This window comes from Phaethon aethereus (assembly GCF_964289735.1).
Source record: "Phaethon aethereus genome assembly, chromosome: 5".
In the NCBI taxonomy this organism is placed as follows: domain Eukaryota; kingdom Metazoa; phylum Chordata; class Aves; order Phaethontiformes; family Phaethontidae; genus Phaethon; species Phaethon aethereus.
In genome coordinates this window covers 51,981,489-51,999,625 of record NC_138579.1, presented here as the reverse complement: position 1 = coordinate 51,999,625, position 18,137 = coordinate 51,981,489, and the positions used below count along the sequence as shown (strand labels likewise).

Sequence of the window (18,137 nt, the reverse complement as noted above, 5' to 3'; positions counted from 1 at the left end):
CCCCAGTGCACCTGTCTGTGCCCTCCTGCCCTCTGCAGCACTGAATTCATCCCCGTGTTTGTCATCTGTGTCGACTGATGTCAGAGCAACAGCACAAAGTGTTCGCGCAGGGGTGCCGAGGGGATGTGGTCTCCAGACAAGCAAACGTGGGGAGGGAGAGAGTTCCTTTCCTGTCTTGATCTGGAACCCGCCCTCTCCCACTCCTTCCACGGACAATACCTAATTATGCATATCTCTTCCCCCCCCCCCCCTTTTCCTTTTTTGTTTTTAAATTGTCATTCTTAAGTAATGGTAAGCATGGACTGGGCTTGCAGACCTAGAAGTCTTCTCTCAGCCTTGGGGAGGAAAAGGGATGGGAAAGAAATAAGCTGGACCCTTGTCCACCCCAGTCCCCCTCTTTCTTCCTGGAGTTGCCAGCTATCTGAAGAGGAGCTGGAGGGGCAGTTGTGTCCCCTCAGCCCTTCCTCAGCTCTGCTGGCCCCAGGTTGAGAGCAGGCACCATGCAAAGGGGGCTCATGCTGGATCTGGCAAGTTCCTTGGCCTGTAAACCTTCACCCCTCCTTTCTTACAAATGACTTGGACTTTAGATGAACTTCTTGGAGACCAGAGGAAGAGAAAGGAGATCATTACTATTGATTTTGTAATTATTCTTGTTTTAAAGCAAAGGGATGTCCCTCCTAACTAGGTGTCACAGGCACATCTGGGTGAGGTGCAGAGATGAGATGTCTGCTCTGTAGGGAACATGTCTGTGGGATCACATGAATGTCCAAAGGTGCTTGACTGCTTGGCTACAGGCAGGGGAGGGAGAGAAACTTGGGATCAAGTTATTTTTGTTTGGGGTTTTTTTTTTGTTTGTTTTGTTTGGGGCTTTTGTTTTGTTTTTTAATGCAGAGGTTGTGGGGAGGGAACACCAAACAACAAGAAACCACTTACATTCCTTCAGCCTGCCTACTCCTGGTGTTATAAAGTGGTGGTTGCAGGTGTAGATTAGCTGATTTATTTCTTTTCTCCAGCCTGGCCCCAGGTGGGTGAAAGGAAGGGCCTGCTCTGCTTCTGCGGTGCCCAGCCTTGGGGAGCTACGCTAGAGCACATGGGCACAGCCTTTCACCTTGCAAGGTGAAAATGCAAGGTTTAGTTGGGCTTTGATATTTGAGCCAGCAGGTGTCAAAGAGGCAGAGGGTTCCCGCATCCTGAGCGAGGAGCTGTTTGTCTGTACACAATTAGCAGGGTGGAGTCTCTGGATCACAGAAACTTGTCATCCTGCTCGCTTCTGGGGTGGTGACTGTCGTTGGGTGGCAGGGGGCAAATCCACACCTACAACCTGCTCTGTCAAAGGGATGCTGCCCCAGCTAACATCACTTGTCAGAGGACTTCCTTGTTCAGTGCTCTCTTGGGCTGTGTAATTAATTCTAACTTAAATGATCTTAAGTGTGAGATTAACAGCCCAGTGTCATCTTCTCCATTATTTATTCCATTTGGTGCAACCCACCTGACTTTGGTGTTTAAATTAAACTGGTCGAATTCACTCTTCATTCCTCCTTCTTTTTGCTTTGTTCTCCAGGCGCTTGCTTGGTGTTTGTGTTTCAAATGTATATTTAAATTAATTAAAAAAAAAAAATCCCTGTTTTTAATGTTTAAAAGAAAACCACCTCTGTTTCAACATTCTTGGGCTATGTTTTTGCAAAACCTTCTTCTCTGATGTGTCCTTTTTCTCTTTGAAAAAGTTGTTCTGTGGCTGATTTGTTACTTGTCACTTTGCATATGTGAATAATTTTCTTTATTTTTCTTCTTAATGACTTCTGTGTATCTGGGAAGGAATCTGTGCAAAGATGATGATGATGTCTGTGCTGTGTGTAGTGCTGTGATGCTGTTCTTGCTCTGGAATTCCCTTGGGTGGATTAAAAGAGAAAGACTTTTTTTTTTTAAGGTACCCTGTTCCTTGCTGCTTTGTGATTTACAAGGAGGATCCCCAAAAGAAACCTTGCCGAGAAAAGTAGTGGGTTTTCTGCTTGCTTTTCTGCCTACAAGGATTGCCCCCAGAAGCTGGGTCATTTGCAGCTTGCAGGGGGGTGTGTGTGTGGTGCAAGTTTGTACTGTGGGGTTACATTTGGAGGAAAATTTGCTGTAGTGAAGGACTGAAGTTCAGGGAAAGCTCTCCTTGTCCTTCTAAAAACCTCTTTGTGAAAGGGATGATGAATCCTGAAACCTCCAGCTCTTCTATCTCATTAGAGCTGGTGACCTGAATGGGGCTGGTTTTTTTAGCTGCTTGGCCATGTCCCGGAGTCAGGAGGATATGGGCAGGGAGGCAGTGACTGTGGCCCCATGAGACCCCCCAGGCAGGCAGGGTGGTGCTGGACAAAAAAATAAGAGTTTAAAATGGGAGACTTCCCCTCGACTTAACTAATCACTGACGAGCAGAAACCTCTAAGAATCGATTGCAGTATTGAGGAATAAAGGTAAATAAATGTGCTTGGAGAAACACAACTCTGGTCCCCTCCCTGCATGTGCCACTTGTCCCTAGCCTTGGGGACAATAGCCAGCATGGGGTCAACTCCTTGTGTGTCCTACCTAGTCCCTCTGGCATGGGGTCAGGGGGCCAAGGTTGTGTACCCAGACTGTTTCAGTCATACCTTGTCCCATGTCAGCTCTGGCACTTGCTCCAGCCCTGCCTGCGGCTCCTGTACCTCCTGTTTGGGTTGTGGGGTGTGTACTGCCCTTAAATGCATTTTGGTGGAGGTGCCGCATTGCCTTGTGGATTCAGGCAGATGGGTTGGTTTTGGCTGGTTCAATTTCTCAGAACACAATGAGGAAATTTCCTAAAGCCCTGTGGGGGGAAAATTCCAGGAACTTTCCCTTTTGCTTTGTAGGAAACCAATAGGGGAATTCATGGAAAGCAAAGGGAAACCATCCTAGAAAGCTACAGTAAAATACCCTGGAAAACGAAGGGGAAAGTTACTGCAAGGCAATGTAGGAATTTCCATGAGAGCACTAAGGGGAATTCCTTGAGAGCAAAGGGGGAAATATTCTGGAAATTTGTAAAGCAAGGGAGGACCTTGCTAGTGGGACACAGAGGGGAAAGCCTAGAAATCAAAGGATGAAAATTCCTAGAAAGCAAGGAGGAAATTTCCTCAACTACCAGGGAACTTCCTCAAAAGCAAAAGAGAAGTTCCTTAAGAAAATAACAGTGATATTTCCTAGAGAGGAAATTTCCCAGAAAGCAAAGGAGGAATTGCTGGAAAGCAAAAGGGAGATTTCCTGGACAGGAAGAATGAGATTTCTTGGGAAATAATTTCTTGCTTCCGAGGGAGGGGAAATTTCCTAGAAAGCAGAGACAAAATTCCTAGAAAACAATGGAGGACTCTAGAAAGCAACAAGGAAATTCCCTAGGAAGCAAGGGAGGCGTTTCCTGGAAAGCAATGGGAGGCAAATGTCCTGCAAATGGACAGGGAAATTTCCTGGAAAGTGATAGGGGGATTTCTCAGGAAGGAAGGGGGAAATTTCCTGGGAAACAACAGGGCAATGTCCTGGAAAACCATGCAGGATTTCTAGTAAGCAACAGGGAGAAGTTCCTGGAAAAGAAGGGGAAATTTCCTCAAAAGCGTAGGGGGGAAGAGGCCAAAAGCCCATGCTTCAGCCCCGATGACCACCACCCAAGGCCTTGGCTAAGAGATTTGTAAAACTCCTGGAAATCTGGGGGGTTTTTGGTGTTTTTTACTGCTCCCCGCAGAGCTCAAATGGGTGCTTGGGCCACACGTGACCTGCCTGATACCATGGTTATTCACTAATTTTCCTCTAATTTAATACAAAAATCTACATAACCTGCACCACACTGGTCCAAGGCACTGGCTCACCACTTTCATCACGGGCAGCCAGGCCCAGGACCCAGGTTACTGGAAACCAGCTGTAGCCCGGGCCAGGTGCCGCTTCCCCTTTCTGGGGTGGGGGACGTGCCGCTGCTGTGCAGCGGACACCGGGACCCCGCTCCCACCTCTGCCTGCTCCGTGCCTTGCTTTTGGGGTTTGGCATGGCCAGCAGGGACCCCCACAAGGGTTCCTCCCTTTGCAAGGGTGGTGCCGGCCCTGAAATGCAGACATGGGACTGATGGATGACCCTGGGGTTGGTTTTCCTCCTTTTTTTTCCCCCTCTTTTTTTGCATAAAACCAGAGTGCCGCCATGCTGGACAGCAGGGCCAGAGACGCTCGTGATGCCCATTCAGCATCCGGAGTGGGGCCCAGACCCCGCCGAGGCAGCTGCGAGGTGCTGAAGCCGTGTGCCAGCGGCTCCCAAGGGCGGCCGGGTGCTTGACGCCTGCCTCTGTTGGACGTTCAGCCGGAGAAACCGGGAGCAGGTGCGGTGCCAGGAGCAGCGCCAGGCCCACGGGAGCACCCTGGCCTTACGGGAAAAGGGAGCACCCAGAAAACCGGCTCCTGGGCGCGGCCAGCGCACGCTGCTCTCCTGGGCTTTGCTTGCTTTTTTTTTTTTTTTTTTTCCCCTAGCATACCCTTAGTGTGGAAACCAAGGCAGCCTGAAAGAAGAAGGATGAAAATAAACATGCTAAGTAAATAAATGAATAAATGAGGAAGGCGCGGGAGTTTCCAGCCCTGAGGCTGAGCCCTGCGTGCCTGGCCTGTGCCCCCGCTGCACCCCGGAAAGCCCCAGCGGCGGTGGGTACAGCCGCTTTTGGGCCAAGCCCCAGCATTTCGGGGTGTTGCTGCCGCCCGCCCGCCCTTTGCTCTTGTCACACCTGCGTTAATTTGGGGGTGCAGCTGTCCCACCCCAGCGCTTCTGGGGCCACAGCAGCCCGCGGGGAACAGCCCCAGCGCAGGACCACCGGCCTCTCGGAGCCACCCCCGCCCCACCTGGGGCCTGATCCTGCCCGTCGCCCGCCGAGGCCTGCGCCCCACGCCGCTGCAGGGCAAGGTTTAAACCTGGATTATTTCCGCTAATTATTACTAATTTGGGGAGGGGTTGCGCAGGGCGCCGCGGCCGACACCCCCCGGGAGTGTGGACCGGGCTGGGGCTAGAGCACGCCCCGCCCCGGGCGTACCGCCGGGACTCGGTACCGGTATCCCCCCACTCCCCCGGCGGGGGCGGCCGCCGGCGACACTTTCACTTTCGGAAGGTGACGCGGTTTCCCGGAACGCGGGCGCGCGGGGCGGGGCGGATAAAAGGGCCGGGCGGTGGCGGCCGCGTCCCGAGGCCAGGTCCGGGCGGCGCCATGACCGCGCCGCGGAGCGAGGGGTAAGCGGCGGCCCTGCACCCCCGGCCCCCCCGGGCCGCCGTCCCCGGGTGGCCCCGGTGCCCCCCGGTGACGGCTCCGCGCCCGCAGGGAGGCCCAGAAGCTGCGGTTCGGGCCCTGGCTGGTGAGCGCCGTAAGCAGCGGGAGCTACCGCGGGCTGCGCTGGACCGATCCGGCCCGCAGCGCCTTCCGCGTCCCCTGGAAGCACAACGCCAGGAAGGATGTCACCAGCAGCGACCTGGAGGTCTTCAAGGTGGGTGGGATGGGGCTCACCAGCCATGAGCTCGAGGCCTTCAAGGTGTGTGGGTTGGGGGGGGTCACTGGCAGCAACCCTGAGGCCGTCCAGGTGAGTGGAATGGGGGCTGACCTGGGGGCCAGCTCGAGGCCTTCGAGGTGGGTATGATGGGGTTGACCGGCAGCGCTCTCAAGGTCTTCAAGGTACGTTGGATGGGGGGATGACCAGCAGCAACTTGAAGCCTTCAGGGTGGGTGGGATGGGGGTGACCAGCAGCAACCCTGAGGTCTTCAAGATGCGTTGGATGGAGGGGACCAGCAGCAAGCTCAAAGCCTTCAAGGTGGATGGGATGTGGGAATTGGGGAGGGGGGAAGACCAGGCATCCCTGAAACAAGGTCTCCATGCTTACCCCTCTGCACCCCTAGGCCTGGGCAAAGGCGAGTGGGCGGTATGAGGGGTGCCCCGAGGACCCAGCCAAGTGGAAGACCAACTTCCGCTGTGCCCTGAGGAGCACCCGCATGTTCATGCTGCTGGAGGACCGCTCCAAGTGTGGTGATGACCCGCACAAGGTCTTCGCCATCGCCCCAGGTGAGCCTGGCCCCATGGGGGCCTGTGTTGGGGTTGGGGCAGGTGAACCTAGGGTACCCCTGTCATGCCACTCTTCTTCCAGACGCCTTCTGGCATGGCGAGGAGGGAGATTTCGGCAGCCCTGACCCTACGGTGGACCAGCAGCCGCTGCACCAGCAGCCACAGGTAACAGTGTGGGCATGGTGGACTGGGAGGGTTCACCACTGCCACTGCTCAGCCATTGCTCCCCCGTGTCCATGGGGTGCTCCCAAACTGGAACCCAGCACCTGGCTGAAACGCAGGGCAGGGGGAAGCTGGGTGCCCCTCATCCACAGCAGTAAGACCCGATCCCACTTCCCTTCGCAGCTGGAGCTCAATCCCCAAGATGTAGCCCCAGAAGTCGTCCCCCCAGGTAGGCACTGGTCCCCCAGTTTTTTGGGGGAGCACCCTAGTAGGCTCAGCCAGGGCTGGTTTTGGGGTTGTGAGACATCCCACTTGCTGTGCCCTTCCGCCCCCAGGCAGCACCGACCCCACACGGCCCCCGCCGCTGGAGGACATGGAGCTGCTGCAGTGGGTGCTGCAGCAGTGCGACATCTCCCCCCGCAACCTTGGCTCCCCGACCCCATCCTGGGCGCCTGCAGGTGAGACTGGCTCGCTCACGGGGTGCAGGGTGGGTGACCTCGGCCCCTTCCCACTGGTGATTTCTCTTGCAGGGGATGCCCCCCACCAGGACACCCTGCCCCAGCCTCACCCAGACCCCAGCCAAAACAACTGCCTCCCCCTGCCAGCATTTCAGCCATGGGTGCCTGTGGCGGAGCAACCTCCCTTGGGCGCCTACAGCCCCCCGGACTCCATGCTGCTGGAGGACCTAGGTCAGTGCTATGGGGCAGGATCCAGCCCCAGGCATGGGAAGGCCATAATGGGGTGGGAAGAGGCTGGGGTGCTGCTATGTGCACGCCATGCCAAAGCAGCCCCCACCCTCTGCCCCCCGAATTGCAATACCGATGCTGCCCATCTCCCGCCACAGGGGCCATGCCACTGCCATGCCACCCACCAGAGGTTACAGTCCCTGTGCCATCCCCAGGGGAGGCAATGCTCTTTGCCCCTGCCACCAGCCCTGTGCCGCCACCACCACCGCCAGAGGATAACACAGGTGAGGGTGATTAATAATTAATAGATATAAATCATTATGATTATTATTATTAATATTATATATACTTATTAATAGTTATTAATGCTCGGGGGGGGTTGGGGACGGGGAGTGTTTGGGTTTGGGGGATGCAGCTGCTGATCACTGCCTGGTGCAGATGGCATCATCCCCATTCTGGACGTCAGCATCTACTACCGGGGGAAGCTCTTCTACCAGGAAGAGGTGGGGGGCAGCCGGTGCCTGCTGGCGTACCAGTCCTCCGACCCGGCGGTGGCCCTGCGCCCCGGGCGCCTGGTGCGCTTCCCCAGCCCTGCCGAGCTGGCCGACAGCAAGCAGCGGCGTTTCACCGAGGAGCTGCTGGGCAGTGCAGGGCTGCAGCTGGAGCAACGCGCCCGCAAGCTCTTTGCCACCCGCCTGAAGAAGTGCAAGGTCTTCTGGGCCCTGTCCCAGCAGCTCGAAGGTGTCAAGGACCCCCCTTCCAACCTGCTTTACCGGGACCAAGAAACCCCCATCTTTGACTTCAATGAGTTTTGCACAGGTGGGCAGGGGTGGTCCCCCCCGGTATCCTGGTTTTGGGGCTCATGGGAGCCAGCTCCAGGATGTCACAAGCATCCGAACCCTCCCAGCCCCTCCGTTTCCTCCAGGCTTACCCCAAAACTGAGCCCTGTCTCCCCTTGCAGAGCTGAGAGACTTCCGCAACGGCCAAAGGCAGCGGTCCCCCGACTTCACCATCTACCTCTGCTTTGGGCAGTCCTTCTCCAAGGCCAAGCCCAAGGAGTCCAAGCTCATCCTGGTCAAGGTTGCAGGGGCCAACACCTACCACTGCTCCACTGCTGCCCAGGGAGGGGGACACTCTTGGAAACCAGTGGAGATGGGGCTCTGGGTGCCTGAGGAAGGAGACCCTCAGGGTCCAGGGGAGATGGGGAATCTGGGAACCCAGGGAGAGATGGGGGAACTGAGTGACAGGGGAGGGGGACCCTTGAGGGCCCGGGGAGTTGGTGGAGGCTGGGTGCCCAAGGAGCAGGACCCTTGGGGATGGGGGCTGCATGCCTAGAGAGAAGAACCCATGGGGAGCAGGGGAAATATAGGGTGGCAGGTGCCTGGGGAGGGGACCCTTGATGGCCAGGAGTCCAGAGAGGGCCACCCTAGATGGGGACCCTTGGTGGGTGGGCAGGATGGGGTGGGAGGCAGCTGCCCAGGGATGGGGAGCTTCAGGGGCTGGGGGAGATACAGGGTGCTCTGCACACCTCTTTCCTCCACTCCAGGAGGCCAGGGCCATTCAGGGCATTGCAGCCATACCAGGCGGCTGCCCCTAACCCCAGCGGTTTGCTTCCACAGCTGGTGCCCAAGTTCTGCGAGTACTGGCACGAGCAGGTGCTGCGGGAGGGAGCCTCCTCCCTCGACAGCGGCACCATCAGCCTGCAGCTCTCCGACTCCTTCAGCCTCTTCGAGCTCATCGAGCAATGCAACATGCAGATGGACTGACCCCCGCTCCCAGTGGCCCCCCAGGACAGGCACCAGCCAGCGTGCGACCGCCGGTCATGGGGGTCCAGGAAAACTGGCATCCCCCCCAGGAGTGCTGTGGCAGGATGCCTATGGTGGGGACCTTTCCTCCTCCACTCCCCTCACCCCAAGGACAGCTTCACCAGCTGGTCCCAGAGTTGACACGTTGCTTTTCGACTCTGTCAGCTGCTAATGTTTGTTTTTGTGGAGTGTGGTCATTTACAGATTTATTTTCTTAAATTTTCTAAGTTTAAATATATATGTATAGAAAGGTGCTTCCTGCTTGCTGATGTGGCCCAGACATCTGCCCCACTATCAATCTGAGACCTTCACCCCCCTCATCCCTCAAAACCATGGGGGTCCATGGCCAGCCTCGGCCCAAAGCCTCTGCTGGCAGCAGGCTTGTACCAGAGCACTTGTCAGCACCTTCTCTGCTTTAGATTTGTGTAAACAAGGTGACTTCCCATGCATGAAGGGATGCATTTATTGATTCATTTATTTCCATGCACTAAGGCTGCAAACGTGACTTGAAAGCAAAGCATGTTGAGGACAGCTTGGCTTTGGCTAAACAAAAATAATTCTTCTCTCTTTGGTGAGTGCCTCCCCGATGGCCCAGAGTTACTCACTTGAGATGTTCTGGAAAAATAAGGCAGTAACTACAACATGAAGCAGCCAGAGCTCAGCTTTGGGGCGCACATGTGGTGGTAGCTCGGGGAGGAGTGTGGTAACCAGGGTGCTGCCCCAAGATGGGGTGTCCCCTCCCTGGGCTGGAAGCAGCTGCACCCCCTCATTTCAGGAGCGAGGGGAGAGGACAAGCCTGGCTATCAGTGTTGGACCCTGGGCAAGGGGAGGTGGCAGCCTCCTTACCTGCTGATTGACGTGGATGCTGCTGGGCCCAAAGGTGGTGGTCCCATAGCTTGTCACATAATAGTGAGCGGAAGGCTGTGCTGGGGGCTCCTCCAGCTGCCTGGGCACTGTGGGGATGGGAGGACACTGGCAGCACCTCAGCGACATGAAACCCTCAGCCCTCCTCCCCCCTGAGCACTGTTGCAGTGCAAACCCAAGACCATTGGGCTCACCTTTGGGCAGGAGCAGCTCTGCGCCAAAGCGATGTCCGCATGTCCCACATGTTTTAACATCTTCCTTTGTCCTGTGGAAGAAAAAGCCCCAAGAAGAAGAAGGAGCAGGAGCTGCCCTCAGCACTTCCCATGTAAGACAATGCCAAGATGATGGTATAGGCTCCTTCTTTCCACCCTGACCTGAGGTCCCACTGTTGGTGGGACAGCTGCTGCTTTCCCTGGTGCCTGAGCACTTTCAGCTCTTCATGAAATGGGGGACATGGGGGCACCTGACCAGAGTGGACATTATGTGCCTGAGCCCCAGAGTCTCAGCTTTTTCACCTTTCTTTCCATGATCGAATTTCCCACCATGTTAATGCTAACACCATGTGGGACACAGGCTGCTATGGTCAGGAGAAGGGCAACATAGCGCCCGGCAAGTTTCACAACTAACTCTACATGGCTTTTAGAAGCTGACCAGCCCCTCCAGCATTGCAGTAGCAACCACCCGGCTCCAGCCCTTGGCTTGGAGGGTCACAGCACATTACGTACATGGCGATTGTGCCATCCATGTCTGGCCAGATGAGCTCTGCAGGACAGCCAGTCGTTCGGCAGGGGGTCTTCATGCACATGTGCAGCCCCGGCCACTCCTCAGCGAGCTTCTGGACGATGAACACAACTGCCATGAGGAAGTCCCAGGCAAACTGGAAGCCTTCCAGGCAAAAGGAGAATGTCTCACTTACTTACAGCCACTCAACCATGGCAGCCCAGGAGATGCTGTGGCGATGCACGCACCACTTCCAGCCCACCACACCACAGCCACAACAGTTGGACCAGCTCCATTTCTCAAGTTAACCAAGGCCCATCAGCCTTCAAAGGGAATTTAAAGATATGTTGGAAGAGCTCCCCAACTCAGATGGCCCTTTTGCTTATCAGTTGAGGACCCAGCATGAGAGTGTACTCTGCTGGGACCTTTTGGGGAAGGATAACCCATTTGCTCCATGAGAAGACTGAAAACTTGACTTTCTACTTTCATGTGATACCTTAAGAAGAATTCTGACCAGGTTGCATGGAGAAAGGGGAAATCTTCAATTGAACAGCTGGTGGACCCTGGCCAGACTAGGACACTGCCAAAGAGGGGTGGAGCTAAGGAGAGACATGTGGTTGGGAGTCATGAAATAAGGATCAGGGATCCTTACCTGTCCTTCCTGCTGGCTTTCTGCACCGGAGCTCCAGGTAGCTGTAGGCCCTCTGGTTATTCTCTTTGATCAGCATAGGTTTGCCGTTGCATATGAGCAGGCAGGCTTCTTTGGCCACCCAGTGCGTGGAGTAGAAGGAACAAGCTTTCACCAGGAACCTGCAAGGAGATTGCCCATGGCTTTCACCACCCTCCTCCCCACTTATCATCTCTAACACTGGGAGAAAGCATGGCACCAGGTGGACTTGAAAAATATGAAACCAATTTCAGTAGAAACAGAGGCAGACACCTAATGAGGACCTACTGAAAGCTCAAGCAGCAGAGGAAGCCTTTTAAGCCAAGAGCTGCTTCCAGAGTTGGCCATCAGATGAAACTCTGGACACAAGTCAGGAATCCCACAAGGACAGGAGACCTTCCAGAAACTGGAACAGTCCCAGCACCCGTAGAAACTGGACCATCCTCAGGTGGGGCTGGGAGACCTCAGACTGCCTGGACAGGCACACACTAGACAAAAAGCACTCCAGATGAAAGGTGAACCAGAAGGAGCTTGGTCCTTGCTCACGTCCAGGCTGCGAACGTCAAAATCTTTCATCCAGGGCTCCACACATCTGTGGCAGATCTAAGAAGTTGCCCTGGTATCCTGAGTCCCGGCTTCATGCTTCAGCTGATAAGGTCTCAACAGCCAAGGACTTGCCGACAGTCATACTGGTGCTGTGCCAAGCAAATCCCGAACCACGCAACCTCATCGAGGGCTGGAAGCTACTGCTTACCTCTGGAATAAACCCTCAGGTATTTCAGGTGAGAAGTAGGCACGGATGTGGAGGTCCTCGGGGTGATCTCCTCCCCACACTTCAGAGACCTCTTCGGTCTGGTTCAGATAGGTTGGGAACAAGTACCAGGACTCGCCTTGGCCCCGTGTTGTTGCCCACGGCTTCCCGGGCACAAACTCACTGGCCTGTGGGTTGAGTGCTTCAGCGTGCCTCACCTCCAGGCAGAGCTCGAAGTGCTCCAGGAGGCTGAAGAGCTTCCCTCTACCTCTGTGGGGCCTGTGTCCCATGATTTCCTCAAATACATCCCGCATCCCTTCTGAACAGAGCTGGTGCTTCACCAGGGCACGCACAGCCCGGTGGCACAGCATTGCCTTTGATGTGAAGGTCCACACCCAGTTGGACCTGTCTCTGATGGTGGCATGTTCTCCAATCAGCGTGTCCACAGAGATGCTTTCGAGCTGCTGTACTAGGCGGTACCTCACAAGGAGCTGGGTGGGAAGAGAAGGAGAGAAGAGGTGGCAATAAGAGGAGCCCATCAAAACTGCAGAGCTTGGGCCCTGCAGGGAAGACAGTCCTGATCCCCACGCTCACCTTGAACATAGTTATTAGGAAGGTAGGCTGTAGAAAAACAGTGCTTTCCAAGTGCTTGATTTCCTCGTACCACACGACAAGCCCAATGCGGTGGAGGTACCGCAAGATGTCCTGGAGAAGCTCTCTGCCCAGGTTGGCCAGGTGCTCGCACTGGGAGAGTTTGCTGAGCAGGTACTGGAGGTCCATCATGCCTAGAGGGAGACGCAGGAGCTCAGCACACATCTCTTGGACACCAGCATTCCAAGGTAGATGCTTTAGAGAGCCAACAAACACCAGCAGCACCCAGTGTCATCCGTGCTGTCCCTGAGGAAGCAGCTGGGGCCAGCGTGATGCTCGTGTGGCTGTGGCCCAAAATGCTTTGCCCATCCTCAGCTTCCCACTGCCACCCTGCAGCTCCCATGGTCTTGCCTTGCCTCAGCAGTGCCAACAGCCTGCCAGGACCTCAATGGAGCATCTGAAAAATTAGGCTAATAATACTGGGTTTTTTCATTGTTAGAGAGAGCAGATTTGTTTCCAGCCAGTTAAACCTCAGGTTGTCATTTAGTCATGCAGTGAGACAGGCAACAAAACCTGGCTTATCTCATCTCCATGGAGGAAAAGCATTTGCTCCTCATTCTCTAATCCTACAGTGGCCAGGGGAGCCAGACACGACGCCGGGCACTGGTGGTGTTCATACTTGCTTTAGGTACCTAAGAGAGGAGCCAGGGATTGTCCTGCTAAGTCACGGGATACATGGAGAAGGGGCTAGGGAGGGGTAGGGGCTGTTAAATAAAGTTAGCAGGACATAGGTTTGGAAATCACACAGAAGGATTAAAGTTGTGGAGCTCCTTCCTGGAAGATTTTTTAATTGCTTATATAGGGCAAAGGGGAGAAAGAACAACATTTCTGGGAAGAAACAAACCGGACAAGAAGGCCAGCTCAGGCTACCTACAGCCACAGGCTGGTAGATGTTGGCAGAGCCTCCTGGTAAAGACACAGTTTGCTTTTTCCTATGCTTTTCCCTAGGTACCTGCCTTGGGGGCAGATGGTTGTAATGACCGAGCTGGGTCGTAGCAATCAATGCTCCAGCAATAACAGTGCAAGGTCTTCAGCAGTGACCCCCCCACCACATGAGCAGGGCCAGAAGGTGCAGCAAGAACTGGAGAGCCTGTCCCAGCAGCAGGACAGCAGGTCCTCCCAGGAAGGTACAGTGGGGCTGATGGACCACTCACCATGGTATGCCATCTCCTCGCTCTGTGCAATATCTACGATGGCAGCTTCCACCTGCCTGTAGATGGGCGGCAGCACTCGGACGACCTCGGGGAAGAGCTCCTCATTCTTCACATGCTCCAGAATAGCAGCCTCGAGCTTTTTGATATCACGGTTATCCATGCAGTTGACAGCAACTAAGTTTAAGATCTGGAAGAGAGAAAGCACGCACCTGCCAAAAGCACATCCAGAGGAGTCTTTTGGCCTGCGAGGTAAAGAAGGGACCTAATGCCAAGGAGCATCACCAAGGATGGGACACACTGCTGGCTTAGCTTCAGAGGGTGCTTCCTTCACCCCTCTGCAGCTCCTGGAAAATCATCTGGTGATGGTAAATTCCCCTTCACACTCCTCCCCAGGCACTTGCTACAAGCCACAGGAGGAGATGCCCATCACTGAGCAGGGACAAGGACCCAGCAGGTCACAGCCAGGGATTACCACACCCAGCCCATCCCCAGGGAGCATCTGCAGTAGCAGCCTGATGCATTAGCACCAGGTCACCGTCACCAGTAGCACCCTGGGCTGCCAGAGACAACAAGATTACCACAGACAGCAAGGAACCAGGTCAGTCCTACGGTTAATGTGCAGCTCTCCATCTCCTTCAGCCTCTCCCACTGGTCCACGTAAAACTCGGGCTCCTCGCTGCCCTCCAGGTTGTCGATGAAGTGAGCGAGGTTGCTTTTTCTCTCTGCCAGCATGGCTGTGATCTTGGCCATGATGTCGCACCTTTTCTCCTCCACCTCCTCCTCCCGGCAGCAGTCCACATGGGTTCCCACAGGAAGCACCACCGAGTTTGGGACTCGCATGGACAGGTTGTTGATCCAGAAACCGATGAGCTCCTTGAAAGTCTTGTCATTAGTTTGGTACCTGGAGAGGGAAAGAAAGAAAATCCCAAATTCACATCTAAACCCTCTGGATCTCTAGCCAACTTCCACCAGCACAGGCCTGACCTTAGAGCCCTGACAGCACATTGTACTGTCCCAGGGGCTTACTGGAGAAGAGCTCAGATGTCCTAAGCTGTCATGGGCAGTATCCAAGCTCACCCTTGAAGTTTCCCATCCTTAAGCTAAACCAGGGGTGTAGCAGAGTCCATCCTTGCTGTGGGTGGGAGCATCCTTCTGTACCACAAAGCCGAAGCCTGATGCTCCCTCCACATTCAGGGAGCACCACAGGAGGGCTCATAGAGGTATCTCCAAGGCAGAAAGCAAAGCCGTTTAGACAAGGATCAGTTGTCACATAAGGAGTTAATGCTCATCTGACCCATCAAAACAGGACTTCGGTAAGGTGATGACACATCTAGTGGCTTAATTGAAAGTGATCTGCAGAAAGGGGCAGAGGGACAGCTAGCTACTACAGTGGTGAGAATACCAAGCTTTGAAGTCTAATGGAAATGATGTGAACCCACCCAGGGGAAACCTTCTCCAGCCCCTTTTTTCTTCTCCCACTCCACTTCTTTGGATCCAACCAGCTCAGCCCTTACATGTGGAGATTGATGACAAGGATGACAAGTGCCTGTGGGGTGATGAACACATGGTGAGTCATGTAGTACTCCAGCTGGCCAGCAAAGTCCCAGAAGAGAAAGGTGAAGTCCTCAATCCGGAACTCACTGATCTCTATCCCAACCGTTCGCTCTTCCTTGGGTACCAGTTTGGTTTGCCCTTGCTTCAGGCTTTTGCAGATGGTGGACTTCCCTGCCAGCGAGGCCCCCAGGAACATGGTCTTGACCCTCTTGTCTTCCTGCCCCAAACCATGTTGAAGCTGGGTGAAGTAATTCCGGATCTGCTGGATGCCACCAGCGCACACTTCACTGGGTGGCTTCCGGAGAGGGTTCCCATTGGCCTTGAACATTTTCAGGGATTGCCCCTGGAAGAGCTCCTTAGGGAGCTGCCGAAGGGCATTATTCTGCACGTGGAGCTCCTGTAAGTGTGCCAGCTGCAGTACAGACTGGGGGAAGGTCCGGAACAGGTTGTTGGAGATGTTGAGGTATTGGAGGCTGCCTCGACAAGCTGCCAGGTCCCTGGGGAGGGCACAGAGACGGTTGTTGTTCAGCCGCAAGTGTTTAAGCCTAGGGAGATGGGAGAAAACCCCCTCTGGGATGACCCGGATTTGGTTCTGATTCAGCTCAAGCTTCTCTAAACAGACCAGGCTCTGGATTTCACTGGGAAAGTCCACTATCTCATTCTTGGACAGTATCAGCTTCTTCAGGTTACAAAGCTTAGAAATGCCGGTGATGCTCCTGAGCTTGTTCCTGTCAAGATCAAGGCTCTCCAGCGTGGGGTTGCTCAGGACCGCTGGAGGCAGCACACGCAGCCTCTGGGTGGAAAGAGTCACTTCACACAAACCGTCCTCCTGCTCCTGACCTGGACACATGGGACAGGGAAGGTGGTTAAGAGAGACTTTCACCCTTTGGGTTGCAGACCCTTTTTTCCCCCCTTGCGCTATGCATGACTTCGGGATCATTTCAGCCAGCAAGAAAAAGCAGAGGCAAAACACAGGAGCTGGTTGAACAGCGCAGACAGAGTTGCTGCTTGAGCAGCTCCTGTGTCCTCTCAAAGCCATGGCACAAGGATCTTGGCTGGGCCTGAAGACACAGGAAGAAATGGTGCCCACCAGACATTGACCTGCAGGCCAAGCATTCACGTTAACAACAGCTTTGCTCTCATGAAAGCACTGAGAGCTCCAGCCGCAGATGCATCTACCCCAGAACCAGCAGGTTTCTGATCCCAGCAGCAGGCTGGCAGGGCAGAGCCAACATCAGGAGGAGAGCTGCTCTCCACGTAACTCGCCCAGTGCTCCCTCAGCTCTCGACCACAGCTGGGGAGATGTGTTGAGGCCGGGGCTAGCAAGTTCAGACACTTCCTCTCTCACATCCTCCCCCCGCTCCAGATGCATGCTGCAATTCCCCACAGAGATGCTCCCAGTCCCAGGAGACTGGGCAAATAGCGCAGGGACAGTGGGGTTCCCTGCAGAACAGGGTGCACAAGAAGGGACCCTGATGGCCGAGAACATCCCCCAAAGGAGGGTGTTTAGAGCAGAGAGGTTTGCAGGCGAGAAGAGTGCTGGGGGATGTGGGGTAGGGATCACATGATACTAGAACAGAACACAGTCCGATTTGCTTTCCTCTCCCTCGTTTCACTTCCTCAGCAGATGATGCCAAGCACGGTATCCCCTTGCGCAAGGCACCCTGCTCAGGACCGAGTCATCATCGGTTCTCAGCATCACCGCCTAAACCTGGGACATGCAATGAGCCCAGCGGGAAAGCAAGCTTTCCCCCGCTCACAAACACCCGGTCTCTCCTCCAGCACCATCGGAGAGACAAGCCAAAGGGCTCCCACCACTGCTCTGAACCAGAGCAGTAAAGAGCTGGGGCAGCTACTCACAGGCTCCGGGCTGTGTCATGGCCCTGCAGCGTGGCACCAGCTGGATCCTCCCGGACACTCAGCCTCCCCGTTTCGTTTCCTCCTCTGGTTTCCCTCCCCGCCTCCCACAGCGCTGCCTGGGAACCCCACCCTCTCTTTATCCATCCTCAGAGCAGCTCCCAACCACCCAAGCACCTCTGGACAGATACCAGGGCCATGGCTATGTCCCAAAAGCAGCTCTGGAGGTCACCTACGAGACGAAGATGGTGGCAGAGTAGCTCCCAAGTCAAATTCTTACAGTAGCATCCCTGCCTTTGGCTAAAGGAGCTTTTTGGTGTTACCACTGTTGCAGAGGAGGGAAAGAACACTAACAAGAGGTTATGCTACTCCCCAACTATTGCACGTGTTGAATAAATAAGATTTCTCCCCTTAAAACAGGTGGCAGCATGTGATCCCAGGGTCAACCAGAAAAAAAAAAAAGAGAGAATGCACATAGTATACCCCGTATACGAGAAAGACTTTTCTAGAACATGCCAGAAGAGGCATTTTTAGCTATCTATCTTTCTCATTGCTTCTGCCAAGGGGCAGTTTACAGTTTGATGGGTTTCTTTTTAGTGGTAGACAGAATGAAGGCATGAGGATTCTTGTTCATGTAACTTAAGGGGAAAGCACGTGCAGAAGGTACAGTTTTCAGCTTCACTGCTCCTCCAGGCAACGGCAGGTGCAGAGGTAACTGAAATTTAACAGTCCTCACTGTACATGCACTCCTCATATATCCTGCAACAGACTGTTATCTTTACTGCTAATTCAAGGCTAACACCAACCAAGTATTTAAAGCAGTGATCAGTCTGAGGAACAAAACAGACTGACATTGTCTTCCTGGTCAACAGTGCAGTTGCTTCCATTATTTGGTCAAGCTTTGTTTTTTACCACCACCTACCCTTTTTCACTCATGAAAGCAGAGTATTGCAAAATTGTTCCTCTGATACATCCAAAGGTGTCCTATTTCCAGCCTAAGTGTATTCACAACTAGATCACATTCTCTCCTTGTGCCAACAGTGCCATAAAAGTTTCTGAACTTTGTCAAGAAATCCATCAGCAGTGTATTTACAACCACACACCCATCTGCCAGGTATATATTCTAGCTACAATTTAGCTTTAAAACTAAAGCTTCTCTTCCAGCTATTCTTCTGTAATCTTAGCAAGCCTTTGTTCCAAAATCT

General features: G+C 54.3%; 2 protein-coding genes across 2 annotated transcripts; one reads left to right on the top strand and one right to left on the bottom strand.

Moving 5' to 3' along the window:
- Window positions 1-5,218: 5,218 nt before the first annotated feature.
- On the top strand, window positions 5,219-8,865 carry IRF7 (interferon regulatory factor 7; the record flags this gene model as incomplete). The annotated part of the gene is made up of 11 exons (XM_082000181.1): window positions 5,219-5,241; window positions 5,312-5,492; window positions 5,899-6,061; window positions 6,144-6,226; window positions 6,407-6,452; window positions 6,559-6,681; window positions 6,754-6,912; window positions 7,068-7,193; window positions 7,348-7,728; window positions 7,871-7,989; window positions 8,529-8,865. The coding sequence occupies 11 exons, from the start codon at window positions 5,219-5,221 to the stop codon at window positions 8,673-8,675; spliced, it is 1,551 nt and encodes a 516-aa protein (XP_081856307.1). The 3' UTR covers window positions 8,676-8,865.
- Window positions 8,866-9,311: 446 nt separating this feature from the next.
- Window positions 9,312-17,566, bottom strand: LOC309405410 (malignant fibrous histiocytoma-amplified sequence 1 homolog; the record flags this gene model as incomplete). Its single annotated transcript, XM_082000180.1, is given in 13 exon segments — window positions 9,312-9,329; window positions 9,561-9,667; window positions 9,773-9,843; window positions 10,304-10,463; window positions 10,951-11,108; window positions 11,720-12,207; window positions 12,311-12,501; window positions 13,522-13,708; window positions 14,131-14,422; window positions 15,036-15,915; window positions 16,936-16,993; window positions 16,997-17,069; window positions 17,508-17,566. Coding segments are annotated over 13 exon segments (2,742 nt in total).
- Window positions 17,567-18,137: the final 571 nt, after the last annotated feature.